This window comes from Meriones unguiculatus, chromosome 15, assembly GCF_030254825.1.
Source record: "Meriones unguiculatus strain TT.TT164.6M chromosome 15, Bangor_MerUng_6.1, whole genome shotgun sequence".
Lineage (NCBI taxonomy): Eukaryota > Metazoa > Chordata > Mammalia > Rodentia > Muridae > Meriones > Meriones unguiculatus.
Genome location: NC_083362.1, coordinates 52,489,733 through 52,505,533, shown reverse-complemented (window position 1 = coordinate 52,505,533; position 15,801 = coordinate 52,489,733). Strand labels below are relative to the sequence as shown.

General features: G+C 43.4%; 1 protein-coding gene across 2 annotated transcripts in view; it reads left to right on the top strand.

Moving 5' to 3' along the window:
* C15H2orf80 (chromosome 15 C2orf80 homolog) overlaps positions 1–15,801 on the top strand; it is a 34,629-nt gene continuing 18,828 nt past the window's right edge. The window contains exons 1-4 of one of the 2 annotated variants that reach the window (XM_021660071.2): positions 1–111; positions 10,986–11,120; positions 12,940–13,021; positions 15,135–15,217. In XM_021660071.2, coding sequence (XP_021515746.2) covers positions 11,080–11,120; positions 12,940–13,021; positions 15,135–15,217 — 206 coding nt within the window. In that variant the 5' untranslated portion in view covers positions 1–111; positions 10,986–11,079. Of the gene's footprint in view, positions 112–7,720; positions 7,850–10,985; positions 11,121–12,939; positions 13,022–15,134; positions 15,218–15,801 lie in introns of those variants that run through there. The other variant, XM_021660070.2, reaches the window with a different exon arrangement.

Below are 15,801 nucleotides of genomic sequence, written 5' to 3'. Positions count from 1 at the left end.
GCAGTTCTGGAACCTCTGATCTGGTAGCCAGACCTTGAGCCAGACCTTGAGCAGGAAGGAAGGAGACAAGGGCCTGATGAGTGGTATTCCAGCTAACATGAGAAAGAAAATGTAAGTTCTTTCCCTTTTCCTGCCTAATTTCACTAAAGTTTCCCGATGCTGGAGGATGTGTACCCTCTTTTTGCAGTGTCTGATATATAGCTAGTAGTTAGGTTTGTGATTTTAAACTTAAGGCAAAATTAAGGAGGGGTGAAATTGTTTATAAAGGCATATTCTAGTCATCTGAAGAATTTACCTTAGGCAGCCATGTGAGGACCTTCTCGATTGCAGAATATAAATACTTGAGGAGGAAGTTTTAAGTTACCAGAGTGTGGGATGAACCAAAACATTAGAACAAAGGTCAATCTTATTTAAATCTCAGGGCATTTGAAAGCCTTTGTTGAGAACAGTGCACTAAGGCTGGTTTTCTTTTGCTTGGATGGAGGGACTCAAAAGTAAAATCTACTTTCTCTTTGCCTAAATTTGGAATTGTTGAGAGATAGAAACAGAATCCTGGAAAAGAAAATGTTACTCTGATGGCCAAAAAAGCTGATATTGAAGGGATGGTGTGGACTAAGTGACGCCAGCTTCGAGGGACTGTTCTGTGAACTGATTCATTTGCGTGTGCCACTTAAAGTAGCAGACAGCACCCTAACGGTGTTCAATAAATGTTGGCTGTGATATGTATTTTAGCCAAAATATATCACGCTACTGTCTAGCACTGCTGTAGAAGCCAACTGACCACGGAAATACAGCTATGTGCCACAGGTCTGTCTGGCGTGGAGGGACTAGGAGGAGATACATTCTAAATGTGCCAGTCAGCTAAAACCAGGGAGTCGTGTTATCCAGCCTTCACACACAGGTTCGAAAAGGAGACTGACGAAAAGAGACAGTGTAACGATTTAGCATGATGTGTTTTGAAAAAATGGCTTTGAAAGGAGAAAGCGACCTTAATCAAAGCGTGAATTGAATCAGGTGCTTAACTTTTTTTTTTCAGACAGTTGTCACTAAGAATATACCAGTCGGGTGCATTTTTCCCTGAGTGGGTTGACACAGAAGAATCCTCTGCAGAGATTCTAACCTGCATTTACTCCACACCATTTCTCCTTCTCCTCTTATATGCCTCCTCTTTGCAGATCATCATGAAATTTGCTAATGAGTCAATGTTCACACATGATAAAGCAAAGCATTGGGTGGGGGCAGGAAGATCAATGAGAATTTTTTTTCTCTACCAGCTATAGGAAGTATTTCTCCCCCTCCCCCCAAAAGTGGCACCAAACAAATATTTAAAACAAGGCATTTTATCCTTGTTTAGTAGCTCACTAGGGAGCTGGCTTCATGCTTCTACATGTGGCAATGGGGTCTCCAGAAGTAGGGATAATAACAACACTGCTTTTAAAGGTTCCTTCCCCATCCATGACTACCACACAGGCCTCCCTCCCTTTATAAAACTTCATGTTAAAGTCTGGCACTGTGGTGCGCGCCTGTAATCCCAGCACTGAGACAGGCGGATCTCTGTGAGTTCGAGGCCAGCCTGGTCTACAAAGTGAGTCGAGGACAGCCAAGGCTACACAGAGAAACCCTGTCTCAAATACAAAGGTCTCAAAAAAAAATAAACCAAAAACCTTTGTGTTGAAATATGATAAATAAACACAAAAGAGTAGGTCATAAATACATAGCTTGGTGAATTTTTTCATTTGTTTCTGGTTTTCGGTTTTTCAAGACAGGGTTTTTGTTCTCTCTTTTCCCTGGCTTGTTCCTTTTTTTTTTTTTTTTGAGGATTTATATGCATAGGACAAGCCCTGCACATTCTTTAGTGACCGTTTTCTTTACCTTAACGCACTGTTGGTGGGATCCATTTACCCTTACGGCTTACATTGTGTGGATTTCGCTTTCTGAGGATTTACTAGAATAGAATAGAATGTTCCGTGTGACTGGCAAAAGCATTCCTTTGCTTTTGAGGCACCAATGAATGGCTTATTATGCTACCGAATATCTTACGACACCTGGCGCAGTTAGCTGCATTTTATTCCAACAGCAAGGAGACTCAGGGAAAGAACAATGTGAAGCATCAGCCTCAGGCTAAGTTTTCTGAAGAGTTGGTGAAGACCGCCCATTGAGCCCTCAGTGAGGAGGGTTTGGCATGGCCTTCAGCCTGCCTGTGGCCTGGGCAACCTCGCTTATCCCTCTGGGTCAAGGGAAAGATTAAATAAGTTCAAATCCCTTCTAATTCTGGTAACCTATGATTCTATGGTTCCAACTCAGATGTCATGAATACCTACTGATAACCAAGTTCTCCTCTCTGGCCTGTATTACCCCAACAACTAGACCAGCTGACAGAGAAAGAGAAGCCACATTCCTGATTACAGATGATGAAACTAGTCTAATTTTTATGTTGCTCTATCAGCAAGGGTATTTGTACTTATATTGAATAGGTGATGTCTTAAAGCATAGTTTCTATAATATAACATTTCTATCATTGTTGTCTTAATAACTAGTTTTTCTAACAAGCTACCTCTAACTTGAAGTGGAGAGGAAGAGAAAAGAACAGGGTCATGGGTCGGCTGTCCCCACTTATGTTCACCCCACACTTGGTATTCTTTCTGTGTCAGAGCTGAACCAAGCAAACAATCAAGCCAATAAATAACTCTAGACCAGGCGTTTCTTCCTTTCATCATTTTGTAAACAGATTATTTACATGAAATTAAGAATTAAACACTTTTTTTTTTCTGAGACGGCATTTCTGTGTAGTCTTGGCTGTCCTGGACTTGCTTTGTAGACCAGGTTGGCCTCAAACTCACAGTGATCTGCCTGCCTCTTCCTCCCTGAGTACTGGGATTACAGGCATGCCTGTTATGGGTTCAGGAATAGCCACTTACTGACCACTCAGACACCAGACTGAGCTTAACAGATGTTTAATGAACGCTAAACAGGAACTGACCGGCCAGGGCTATAATCTGGACTCTGGAGCCAGATTACGAAGTTAAGACAGGGATATATATATATATATATATATATATATATATATATATATAGTAAAGTTATATATATAAAGTAACCAGGAAACAACCAGGTAACAAAAATGCAACCTGGTATCCAGGTGTAGGAAGCAACGTTACATCATTTTGTCTAGACAAACTGTTTCTAACTGACCTTTAATTTGATTGGTTCTGCAGTTGGGGGGCTTTAAGTGCCAAGGTAACAAAGTATACAAAGTTTGAGAAATGAAACCATAGAGACATAGTTGGAGGCAAAATGGCTTCTGATATGCTAAGGGCTACAAGCAGGTATTAACAGAGGAGCCATAGTTATGCTAAGAAATGAAGGAGGACTCAGCAGAGGGGCTGCCTTGCTCAACTGATTTAAACACTTGCATTATTTAATTTCAAGATATATCTATATCTCTATATTTTTTTCCCTAGACAATGTCTTTCTGTGCAGCCCTGGCTGTCCTGGACTCTGTAGACTAGGCTGGCCTCAAACTTAGAGATATGACTGCCCCTGAGATTAAAGGTGCATGTCATAATTTTTATAAACCAATTTTGAATGTTATCATATTTTCCTGCCCCTTCCCAACATGAATCAAATCGATAAAGGCAAAATTTCTCATTTCAGTCTAGAGATATCACTAGCCAAGTGCCAGGGGACTATTCCACCCACGGTTCTTACAACGGAAGCCAGGAGTCTAGTCTACACACCACACCCTTCCTACAAGGGATTCAAAACCAGTAGAATGGTGTGGAGATGGTGTAGGGTTGCCCAGTGGGAGAGCACTTGACAGGCAAGGGTCAGACGCTGAGTGTGATTTAGAGAATTGTAGGAAAAGAAGTAAGGCAAGAAGCCAGGCCTAGCGGCACACCCCTGTAATCCCAGCACTAAGGGAGGCAGAGGCAGGTGGATCTCTGTGAGTTCCAAGCCAGCCTGGTCTATAAGACTGCAAGGCTACACAGAGAAATCCTGTCTTAAAATAACTAAACTAAAGTGAAATAAAATAAAATGAGTATCCTACCTTTAAGAACTTAGTATGAGGCAGGCAGTGGTGGCGTAATGCCTGTGATCTCAGCACTCGGGGAGGCAAAGTCTGGAGGAGCGCTGTGAGTTCGAGGCCAGCCTGGTCTACAAAGTGTTGTCAGGACAGCCAAGGTTACACAGGGAAACCCTGTCTCAAAAAAAAAAAAAAAAGAATTTAATATATAGTGGGAAATGAGCAAAGACATGGGGAATGGGGAAGTCGATGGAGATGGAGGAAATGGGAAAAATAGCACTAAGGATATCTGAAAAGGCAGACATGAGGAATCATTATTTTTTTATTTACCTAAAATTACACATAAGTTTGTGTGTGTGTGTGTGTGTGCACATACATAGTTTAAATAAAATTATCTCACTAAAATCGACAATGCTCCTCCCAAGAACTGTAGGTGGTCTAACAAAAAGCCCGGTACCCAGGCATGCTTTCAATTTGTTGGTCAGGTTTGTCCAAAAGACTCCCAAAACAATATAGGTGACTGCTATCAGCCAGGGTTATCTCCTAGAGATTGAAAGTAAGTCCCTATTGCTGGAGACACCATGTACTTCAGGCACAGGTCTCCGGGGATCCCAGCTGGATCTGGCCCGAAAGCCTCCTCCCTGAGGACCAGCTTTCACAACACCAGAAGGCTCCACGCAAGCTGCCAACAGAGGGAGCTGACCAATAATCTTACCCAGCCGTATCCCCTCTGAACCACAACAATGGCCAGTCTGGCAAGACTTCCCTAAGGATGCAATAATGATACTCAAACCTGGTAATGAGCAGCTGTCTGATTGGACTCAAGATTCACTCAACAGGAGGGAAATCATGCCAGCTATTGGAAATCTAGCCAACTCCCCGGGACTAGCGAGGTCAGGAACCTTAGAAGGGAACCTACCCACACTACTAAACCCATATAATTCCTAGCTGCATTCTAACTACTTATCCTTATACTCAACAGTTAAGTACGGCTCTCACACACACCGACTCCCTGCACAAAAATAAACAAACAAATAAAAACCATCTCTTCACAATAGATAGAGACCATTACAGGAAACCAAAACTGGTCAAAATATGGAGAGGAACTGATTGGAGAGTGCCCAGCCTCAGTGGATACAGCCATGACATGATACCTAAATAATATGACTGCCAAAACAAGCCTGGAACCAGTTCACCGTCAACAGACATGCTAACACGGAAGGGAGGAAAATCTCATGGGGCCCTGCCCCTAAACAAAGAGCAACTAAGGAATGCTGAGAGCAGGAAAAATAGTCTTCCCTAGGGAGAAGCACTCTAAATGGTTAGTTGCTTATCTAATACCAACTGTGTTAATCCTGAAATCATATACATACGAGTAACACTAAAAAGTGTGTGCGTGTGTGTGCGCGCGTGCGCACGTGCGTGTTTAAAACAAAGAAAAAGAGGCCAGGAATTTGCGAAGGAGGGAGTGTAGAGAGAATAGAAAGGGGAGAGGTGGTGTAATTATGTTTTAATTAAAAAATAACTCAGTATAATCATGGGGAGGAGGTCTAAGGTGTTCCAGTGACAGACAGTCTGTTTCCCATCATCTTTTTTTTTCTTTTGGAAATGAAGAGAACTTTCCCCAGCTAAAGTTTAGTGCAGCTGAGTCGTGTAGAGACCCTGACCACCCTGGATGTCCCCAGTCTTCCACATGCATTGGTGACTATCAACCTTCTTTGTACACCGGAGCCCTTGAAGGAACTTAAGGGCTATGATGGCTTGGTCTCGTTTTGAATCCTTAGGGATTCAAAGGTAATGGTGCTGGGAGTTTTAAAAGTTCCTCATGTGGAACATTCAGCCAAAGTTCAGAACCACTCATGCAAATAGAACCTAGATGCTCCCACGGTCTCTAATCCTCCAGACCTACTCTGATGTGCCCAGACATGTCTGAATCCTAGGCTGAGCAGGGTTATTTCTCCTTGTTAACCTAAAATGATTGGTCTCTTCTGCCCACACGGAAGTTTATAAAATTGCATCCTTTTATGCAAAAACTAACCTGCTAGCATATGATAGTTTGCTATAAGCTATGGGCATGTACCCCGACCCATCACCACACACACCAACTCCAAATGCTAAAAACACAACCATCTGGCTATAGGAGACACTATCTATTCTGTGCCAATCCTAGCCCCCTCTGATAAGATGTAAAGAAGAAAGCGACCATCTGTATTTACTGTACATGTATTTATGTGACATGGGACTCTTCAGGGAAATGAAGACCCTGGCACATTGGCATTTGGGGATGCAATAGCAGCGGGAAGGTCGCTGTTACTTTCTCCTAAAAGCAAGCAATAGCAGACTATTCTCCCTTGAAGCAGAGCCTAACTTCTCAGCTGAGGGGCCTCCTGTCTCTGGAGAGGAGCTATGACACAGGAGCAGAGAAGCACTTGAGCAAGCAGGCTTAGTTAAGTCTCTCAGTGTAACACTGCAAGATCAAGGACTCTCTGCTCATCACATTTCACAATGGCTGTCTGTTCTTCCAAAGCTCAGCATGAAAACACACAAAGTCACCTGTTTCATTGAGTCTTCATTTCTTCATGAAGTCTCTTGTGTCACAAAAAAACATTAGCTGAATTAATGCCTTTCTATTATTATTTCTCTGTTATTAGAAAGTCTTCAGCCATGAGCCTTGCTATTCATGGGGAAAGATACTTTTCCTCCCCAACATAATCAAGAGAGAGGAAAAGTGATGATTAACATAAGGGTTTATAGGCTGTGGCTATAATGCTCATGGCTAGAAGAGTGCTTACCTAGAATGCATAGGCCCTAGGTTCCATTCTCATGACCATACACACAAAGAAAGGGGTGCTGATAACATGTCCCCAGCCCAGGGGCAGCATTTCCACTTTAGAGTCTGTCCAGTGGCATAGAGAAGCCCTATCCAGACCACGGTCAGACATTAGATGTTATCATAAGCACAAAGAGACATCATCTACAAGCTTTCCCCAAGGGAGCAAGGGTTTAGGACAAGAAGAGCGTGTAAGCCGCAGGACCATTCATCAGGAGAGAGGTGCTAATGTGTCCTAGTTTGGTTTTCTGTTGCAGTGATAAAACACTGACAAATGACCTGGGGAAGAAATAGTTTATTACATGTTAAAGATTAGCATCCATTATGTTGGGAAGCCAGGAAAGGAGCCAGAGCAGGCTGGAGGCAGCAGCTGAAGCAGAAACCACAGAGGGATGCTGCTCAGAGGCTTCCTCCTCAGCCTGCTTTCTTATGCAACCCAGGACCATTTGACCAGAGGTGGCACCACTCACAGTGGCTTGGCCCTTCTAGTGTCATCCCAAGAAATCGCTTGGGGTACAAGTATAAGTATGAAGAAGCCAGAAGTTCCAGAGACTTCTCCCAGCAATCCTTGCTGGTTCTCTGACTCCTCCATCTGGAGCCAAATGCTATTTTAGCAAAGAAGAAAGCAAGAAAGGAAGGAAGGAGAGAGAAACAGAAAACCTGAGGAAGTGGCATACTCTTCTCATTTCTCATCTCAGTTTTCTGTTTAATCATTTAGCTGGCACACCTAGGCCTCCTCAGGTAAAAAGATATGTGAACTAAAGGTCAGCGTCTGTCTCAAATATATGACTCTCCCCCCACACACACCTCATATATACATGGGAGGAGACACGAGGATGTTTATAGAACTATTTTCATCCAGTCATGGTTTCCTAGCAACCAGGCAAAAGCATCTGCTTTCAGGATGACTTTAAGCACCAGCTCAAGCCTTCCCATGCTCAAGTCTGCCTGCAGGTACTGGACGGAACGGAAGTGCTGCTTTCAGTCTCCAGCTGGTGAGACATTCTGTGGGCACGGTCGGGTGGGGAGAGGGGTCTGCTTAGAATACACAGATATTTCGCAGTTCCCGGAATTCAATAAACTATGGGGCTGGGACTTTTGGGGGTTTGCTCTCTATGAAAGATCTAGAGCTTGAGGCAGCTGACCTCTTTCCAGTACCCCTTTTGTGTGTGTTTCCAGCTAGTGGTCTTGATTCCTTACAGCTCTGTACAAAGAAAAGAAGAAAATCAAGTCTAGCTGAACAGTCTTTGCAAAAGGCTTTCTCTCCACCAGGCAAAGCTGACAAATGCATGTAAATCTCCAGGTAGCAGAGCTTCGCCAGACATTCAGTGCTGTTTACTGAGGAAGAAATGAAGAACAAAACAAAAACAAACCAACAAAAAACAAAACAACAACAAAACACCCAACAACTAAAAAAGTTAATTTTCGTAAGATGACACAGCTAGTTGGTGTCCTTTCAAGGTCTCCTGACCTCTTGCCTAATGATCTAGAGGTGGTAGGCATTCATTTTTTTTTTAATATTTTTTAAAGTATTATAAATATGATGTACTTTTGGATATTATCTGATACTGGGGTGGAGGTGCTAAGAGGAAGCTGTGACAAAAGTGACAATCAAAAGATGAAAGTTTATAATTCATAAGTTTGAAATCCAAAGAGCCTGCTCTTGTCACTGTAAGGACCAGAGTTGGTTAAAGAAATGCTAAGACTTTCAGTTTTTGGGCTTCAAAGCTAGTGATCCTGCTTCCTGCCAAGAAATGGAGCCCACTTTCTATTAAGGAATCGAAATAGGAATAGAAAAAGTTGTTATTTTATGTTTATGGCTGTTTTGTCGGCACGTATATCTATGCATCTCGTGTGTACTCAGCATCCATAGAGGCCAGAGGAGGGTATAGGATCCTGTGGAATTGGAGTTATAGACATATTTGAGCTGCTGTCCCGGTACTGGGAACTGAACCCAGTTCTTCTGGGAGAGTAATCAGTGTGCTCTTAACCACTGAGCTATCTCTCCAGCCCCCACATATGCTTTCATAAATTATTGAATTAAAAGATTTTTAACACATTCCCAGCCATCATGGAAAGATAGAATGTTAGGGTGGGGTTTGAAGCAAATTTCATTAGACTTTTTTTTTTTTTTTTTACGTTAAAGTAGCACCAGAGACTAAGAGCAAAGCAGCGTGGCCATGATCACACCAATTAGCTGTAGGGGGATGCCATATCCCAATCCCTGGCTTCCCTAGGTCAGGGCTTTTCTTCCTCCAGACCATGAGGCCTCCTTCCTAATTTGCAGCCTTCTCCCTCATCCTCTCCTGATCAGCACAACAGCAGTATCTTTCGACTTAATCCATCCCCACAGTGCTCCTTCACCTCTTCATATCCACTCCCTCCCTCTCACAAGCTGAAGCAGATGTAGCAGCAGGAAAAAAGATTTTAAATAATCAAGTCACCCTGACAAAGAGCTCATTCAAGTCAGTCTCAGCCTGCTCACTCTTTCCTTGTTGTTAGAGAGCTTAATGAACCTTCCTTATTGTGGGCTACAATTGTCTGCCAAGTTTTATCTTTCTAATTATCTTTAAAATAAGGATTTTAAAGCACATGTACAACTTAAATAGTCTGTCAACATTTTTGTTGCACCTATAGTCAGTCTTCTTCAGAGAAACAAAACCAGCAACGTGTGTGTGTGCGCCTATGTATGTGTATAGAGGTGCAGTCTGTACTAAAGACAGCTACCGACTAGCATGCAGATAGATAGAGAGAGAGACAGAGAGATAGAGAGATAAAAAGGCAAAGACTGAGACTAATTAAAAAAAAAAGATTCCCAGAAAAGATCATCCTGAGTGAGGTAACCCAGAACCAGAAAGAACCCATGGAATATACTCAGTTATAAGTGAGTATTAGCAGGATAATACAGGATAAGCATACTACAACCCAGACCTAACAAAGCTAAACAAAAAGGAGGATGCTTAATTCTCATCCAGAAAGGGCGAATAGAATAGACACCAGAAGCAGTTGAAGAGAAGGACCAGGATGAGAGCCTACCACAAATGTCCTCTGAAAGACTTTACTCAGCAGGGGATCAAAGCAGATGCGAAGATTTACAACCAAAGTTTGGGCAGAGCACAGGGAGACCTAGGAAAGAGTTGGGGACTAGAAGGACCCAGAGGGAACAGGAGCTCCATAAGAAGACCAACAGAGCCAACAAATCTGGGCCCAGGGGGGCCTACAGAGACTGTTGCACCAACCAAGGATCAGAAATGGAGAGGACCTAGACCACCTGTTCAGATGTAGCTGGTAGGCAGCTCAGTCTCCATGTGGGTTTCCTAGTAAGGGGAGCAGGAGCTGTCTCTCACATGGACTCTGTTGACTGTTCTTCAATCACTTCCTGCTGGTGGAAGGACCCTGACAGACCACAGAAGAAGAGGATACAGGCAGTCCTAATGAGACTTGATAGGCTGAGGTCAGATGGTAGGGGAGGAGGACTCCCCCTTTCTGAGAAATTGGGGAGGGGAATGGGGGAGAAGATGGAGGGAGAGTGGGACCAAGAGGAGATGAGGGAGGGGTCTACAATTGGGATGTAACAGGAATAAATTATAAAAAAATAAAGTAAATTCAAAAAATGGTTCCTATGAGTAGGAGGCTTGGTTAGTCTGAATTTGATGGAGGAGATCAGCAGCCTGGAGACCCCAGAAGGAAGTCAGAATCTAAGCTGTCTGCTGGTAGATTTCCTTCTTGCTAGGAGAGGTCAACCCTTGTTCATTTAAGGCTCTCAACCAATTAGGTAAGGGCCACTCACATTATGGAGGAAAATACACTTTAATGTCCATCACTTTAAATGTTTATCTCATCCAGAAAATGAATTTATAAAAACATCAGGATAGCATTTGACCAAATAACTAATAATAGTAAATCAGCCATGATGATTCATCAAACTGGCCACTACAAAGCGCTTCAAATGATTCTGACAGTTATTTAACACAGTTACTAATTTTTTTTCTCTTTCACTTGGTACTTGCTGGGTACGAGCATCCTGAATTCTGAATGCTCTTGGATCCCTTCCACAGCCTCAGACTCCATGACTGGTATTTGTAGCAACAGCATCCCCTAACTCATGTCCTCTCTGATTTGCTGCTGTAGTTTCTAGGCTTGCAGAAATTGCTCTTCCGAAGGGCTAGCAAGGATTAGCAAGGATACCAAGCTGCAGACACCTGCTCAGCCACAGCCTTCCGTCATGGAGAGGAGGCTCGTAAAGCAGGAGGTGAAAAGGCTGCTGTGAGTATTGCCGAGAATAACTTCCGTTCCTGAGCCTTGCGTTTTGAACGCCGTCGCAGATGGTCTGGAGACTGGCAGGTGGACAGGAGGCTAAGGAGGGAATCTCTCGCTCTGTGGGAGAGAGCCAGCAGATGCTCTGGTGTCTGTCTTCCTGCTGCAGGGCACCATGCAGAATCTCCTGAGGGGATGCTTCTGCAAGAGCATCTGCGTGCAAGGCACCCCACAGCCTAGGGGAACACGATGCTCCACTGAAGGAGACAGCACTTACCGGCAGAGATTATAGATTCCGAGATGTGCCGCCCCAGGGCCGGCATTTAAACCAGAGCCTGTGCCGCTTTTATTGTCAAGCCCAGCAGCCAAGATCCATCTCCATATTTTTATGACTGCAAAACTTTCTTGACTAATAAAGGAAACATCAAGTTTCCCCATTAACTTTTACCCATCCCATTCAGTGGTTCTTCAACCTTGTGCTTCACAAATGTTAATTTAAAAAAAATTACAGATCATACAACAAGAATAGATGATGTTTTATTTTGTATATGTTGTTGACACACATTAAATGTTTTTTTTCACCAAGGATTTTTGTTTGTTTGTTTGTCTTGTTTTTTGAGACGAAGTGTTTCTATATAACAAACACTGGCTGTCCTGGACTCGCTTTGTAGACCTCTGGCCTGGAACTCACAGACATCTGCCTTCCTCTCAAGAGCTGGGACTAAAGGTCGGAGTCACCACTCCCAGCTTCATCAAAGGTCATATCATAGACACCATCAAAGGTCCCTTGTCTGCCTGTGAAGGGGAATGTCTTTTACTAAATCTTTAAGAAAGGCTGGAATAGACATGTATAGAAGTCACTCATGTTTACATATATGTGCTTGGAGGCCAAGGTAACAACAAACAAACAGCACTTCAAAAGGTAACAATAAAAAACAAACAGGAGTTAAGAAAGCCAACTGACAGGTGTGGTAGCACACCTTTAATCCCAGCACTTAGGAGACAGAGGCAGGTGGATCTCTGGGAATCGAGGCCAGCCTGGTCTACAGAGTTCTGGGGCAGCTGTGACTGCACAGAGACGCCATCTCAAAAAAATAAATGAATAGATAACAAACAAACATTTTCTTGTTGCCCATGCTAACTCCAGGTAGAATGCATAATGCTACTGTGTTCTGTGAAAAAAATTACAAAAAAAAAAGTGTGGTTTTATGTCATGGCCTCTTCTTAGAGGACAAATATCCATGGAAGGTATGTCTATTTCTGTCTCCTGAGTGTTTGGATTAAAGGTCTGTACTAACACGCCCATAAGTAACTCTTTATTGTATGTAACGGGTCTTAGCCATACTCATGCAGAAAATCTTTTCTCTGTGTTAACATTTTGCATCCTTCCTGCCTTCTTTTAAATTATTCCAATGATGAGTTTAATTTTAAGATAAGTTTAAGTTGATTGGGCTGGAGAGATGGCTCAGAAGTTAAGAGCACTGACTGTTCTTCCAAAGGTCCTTGAGTTCAATTCCCAGTGACCACATGGTGGCTCACAACCATCTATAGTGAGATCTGGTGCCCTCTTCTGGCATGCAGGCAGAAAACTGTATAAATAATAAATAAATCTTTCAAAACTATTTAAGTTGATTATAACCAGATGTTTTAAACCTGCAGCCTTTGGAGGTCACCATGCAAGCAAAAACTGAGTATTAACAGCTGCTAGATCATAAGTGACTTCTGATGCGTTTTTGTTTGGTGGGGGGAGGTTGGGAAGAAGGCCTCTTGGTGAAGACGAAAGCCTATGTTGTCCCCAGTAGTTCAATGCTGCTCTCTTGCTTTTAAGGGCAGAGTACATTGGAATCAGACTTCGGGAAAATGAATTTGATCCAAAAGGAAGAGGTCAACTCACCTTTCTAGATGATATGGTAAAGAAAGTCATGCTGGCGCCACTCCCATTGTGTTCTGTATGTAATAAGGGGACAGAACTAAGACAAAATGTGTATGTAACTAACACACATACGCACACACTCAGACATACACACACAAAGACACCTTGTCCTCTTCCTTATGTTTTCCTCATTCCAAGGTTGTCCTTATGTTCATCTTCACCCACTAAATAGAAAGCAAAAAGAAAATAAGAAACTATAGACAAGAAAAGATAAAAACAAATGACTATGAGATTTTTTTTTGTTTCGTTTTTGTTGTTCAGGTTATTTGTTTGTTTGTTTGTTTGTTTTTTGAGACAGGGTTTCCCTGTGTAGCTTTAGACCAGGCTGGCCTCAAACTCAAGAGATCTGCTTGCCTCTTCCTCCCCAAATATTGGGATTAAAGGTGTGAGCCACCCTCTTGGATAAAATGTTAATTTGAAAGTTAAAGACCTTAACAAAATTAGCAATAGGGTAGTTGTCAAGCATAATCACTTCTCATCATATGCCTCGGTGGCGGCACGAGGCTACAGATCCAAGAGTCCTTTGTGTTATCCCGAGACCAGGCTCATGTGAAGTTCTTGCTACACAGAAATTAGAGAAGAAACTACAGAAAGATTTAATCCAAAATAAATCAGTGGACTCAGTTTACCCCCGCCCATGGGCTATCCTTGTGCTAAGAGGGGTGTGTCTCTTCTCCACTCCCCTCCGTGTAAAGGCAGGGATTGCAGTGAAGCCTGCCTCTGCGTGTGCTCACGTCTCACAGGGACGTTAAACAGATCGGAAGAGCTGTACTTCTCAAACTTTAACGAGGCATTCTTACAGCGCCATTTTTACTCTGGAGGCTGGGATGCTTGCGTTTCTAATGAGCGTGGCAGTGTGCCTGAGCCAGGCATCAAACTCCAGATCAGGTTTCAAGAGAAATGACTGCGGTCTAAAACCCTCATTAATTATTTAGCTTGACATTTAACTTCAGTTCAGTCCCTGAGGTCATCATTACAATATTTAGAGATAGGACGGAAAGGAAATGTTGCTAGTAAGTGGAAAACACACTCTCTAAGCAAAAGCTCACACATGACCAGGAAGGAGGTCATCACCGTGATAAGAATCAACATGGAAATTGATCGTCAGTTTTGTACCAGGTATGAGGCTCTCTGCCTGTCACTCAGTCAGGTCTATCTGGCCCTTGCTCATGCTATGTCCTGTAACAATAAACAGGATTAAAAATTGTTCTCTGTAACCTTCTTTCTCCACCCTCTCCCTCTGCTTTTTTAAAAATTTAAGGGGAGGGCTGGAGAGATGGCTCAGAGGTTAAGAGCACTGGCTGTTCTTCCAAAGGTCCAGAGTTCTATTCCCAGCCACTGCAAGGTGGCTCAAGACCATCTATAATGAGATCTGGTGCCCTCTTCTGGTGTGTAGGTAAACATGCAGTCAGAATAGTGTATAAATAAATAAATCTTTAACAGGGACTATTTCTGACAGGAACTCAATGGCAGGCTCTTTGATCTCTTCACCCCCCAAGGGAGGATCAGTCTTGCTAGGCCATAGAGGAGGACTGCAGCCAATCCTGAAGATACCTTATAAAACAGGGTCAGATGAAAGGGGAGGAGGTCTTCCCCAATCAGTGGACTTGGAAAGGGGCAGGGAGGAGATGAGGAAGGGAGGGTAGAATTGGGAGGGAATGAGGGATCAGGATACAGCTGGGATACAGAGTTAATAAAATGTAACTAATAATAAAAATTTAAAAAAAATAATGTCAAAAAAAAAAGTAAAATTTAAGGAGAGGGAGGCCTAATGCTCATCAGCAACTCGCCCAAGAATATACCTCATGTTGCTGGCAATCCCAGTGTGAAGTCACATTCCCCAATTCCCAGTTGAGAGTTATTTCTTTTCTTGACCACACACAGCAAGTAACTGCTTAGTGGGAGATAAACTTAATGCCCGAAGATGCCTGAAACAGCTCTAGCTGAGCATCGGGCTACAAATAAGGATTCCTGTCCTCCCCACCTTCCCCCCACAATTGGAACACGACAGAGGACAGGCCTAGCATTGTCCAGGAGTTGCCTTGCCAAGGTCTCAGTCCACCCCTCTGCTCTCTACTTCCTGCTTCCAGGCCCACTATGACTTGGCCATCAGTGTCGCCTGTCAGTGGCTGGATCACTCAGAAGACTTAAGTTGGCTCCAGTGGGAGAAGATGTAAGTTGAACCATGTTTGCTGTTTTTCTTTTTGATCTATCTACTTATTTAGGGTGGGTGGGAAGAGATGTATGGACGGGCATTCCAGTGCATGTGGGTATACGCAGAGGTCAGAGGTCAAGGTCAGTGTGTCTGCCTCTGTCACGCTTCATCTTGTTTTTTGAGACAGGGTCTCTCCCTTACTGAATCTGTAGTTTACCACCAGCAAAGCCTAGCTGGCCAGCAAGCTCCAGGGGAGCCCCCTGTCTCTATCTCCCACCCCCAGCACTAGGATTGCAGGCTGTGCCACCATGCCCAGCTTTTCTACAGGGATCATGGGGGAAAGCTCCAAATTCAGGTCCTCGCACTTACACCAGGCAAGTGCTTTACCTCACCCCTCAGCCATCTCCTCAGCCCTCATGGGTTTTTATTTTCCTTTTAAAATATGAGTTTAGGGACCGGAGAGATGGCTCAATGGTTAAGAGCATTAGCTGTTCTTTCAGAGGAGCCGGGTTCAATCCCCAGCACCCACACGTCAGCCTACGACTACTGTAACTCCCCCTCCAGGGGGTTCAGCACCCTCACACAGGCATGCATGCAGTCAA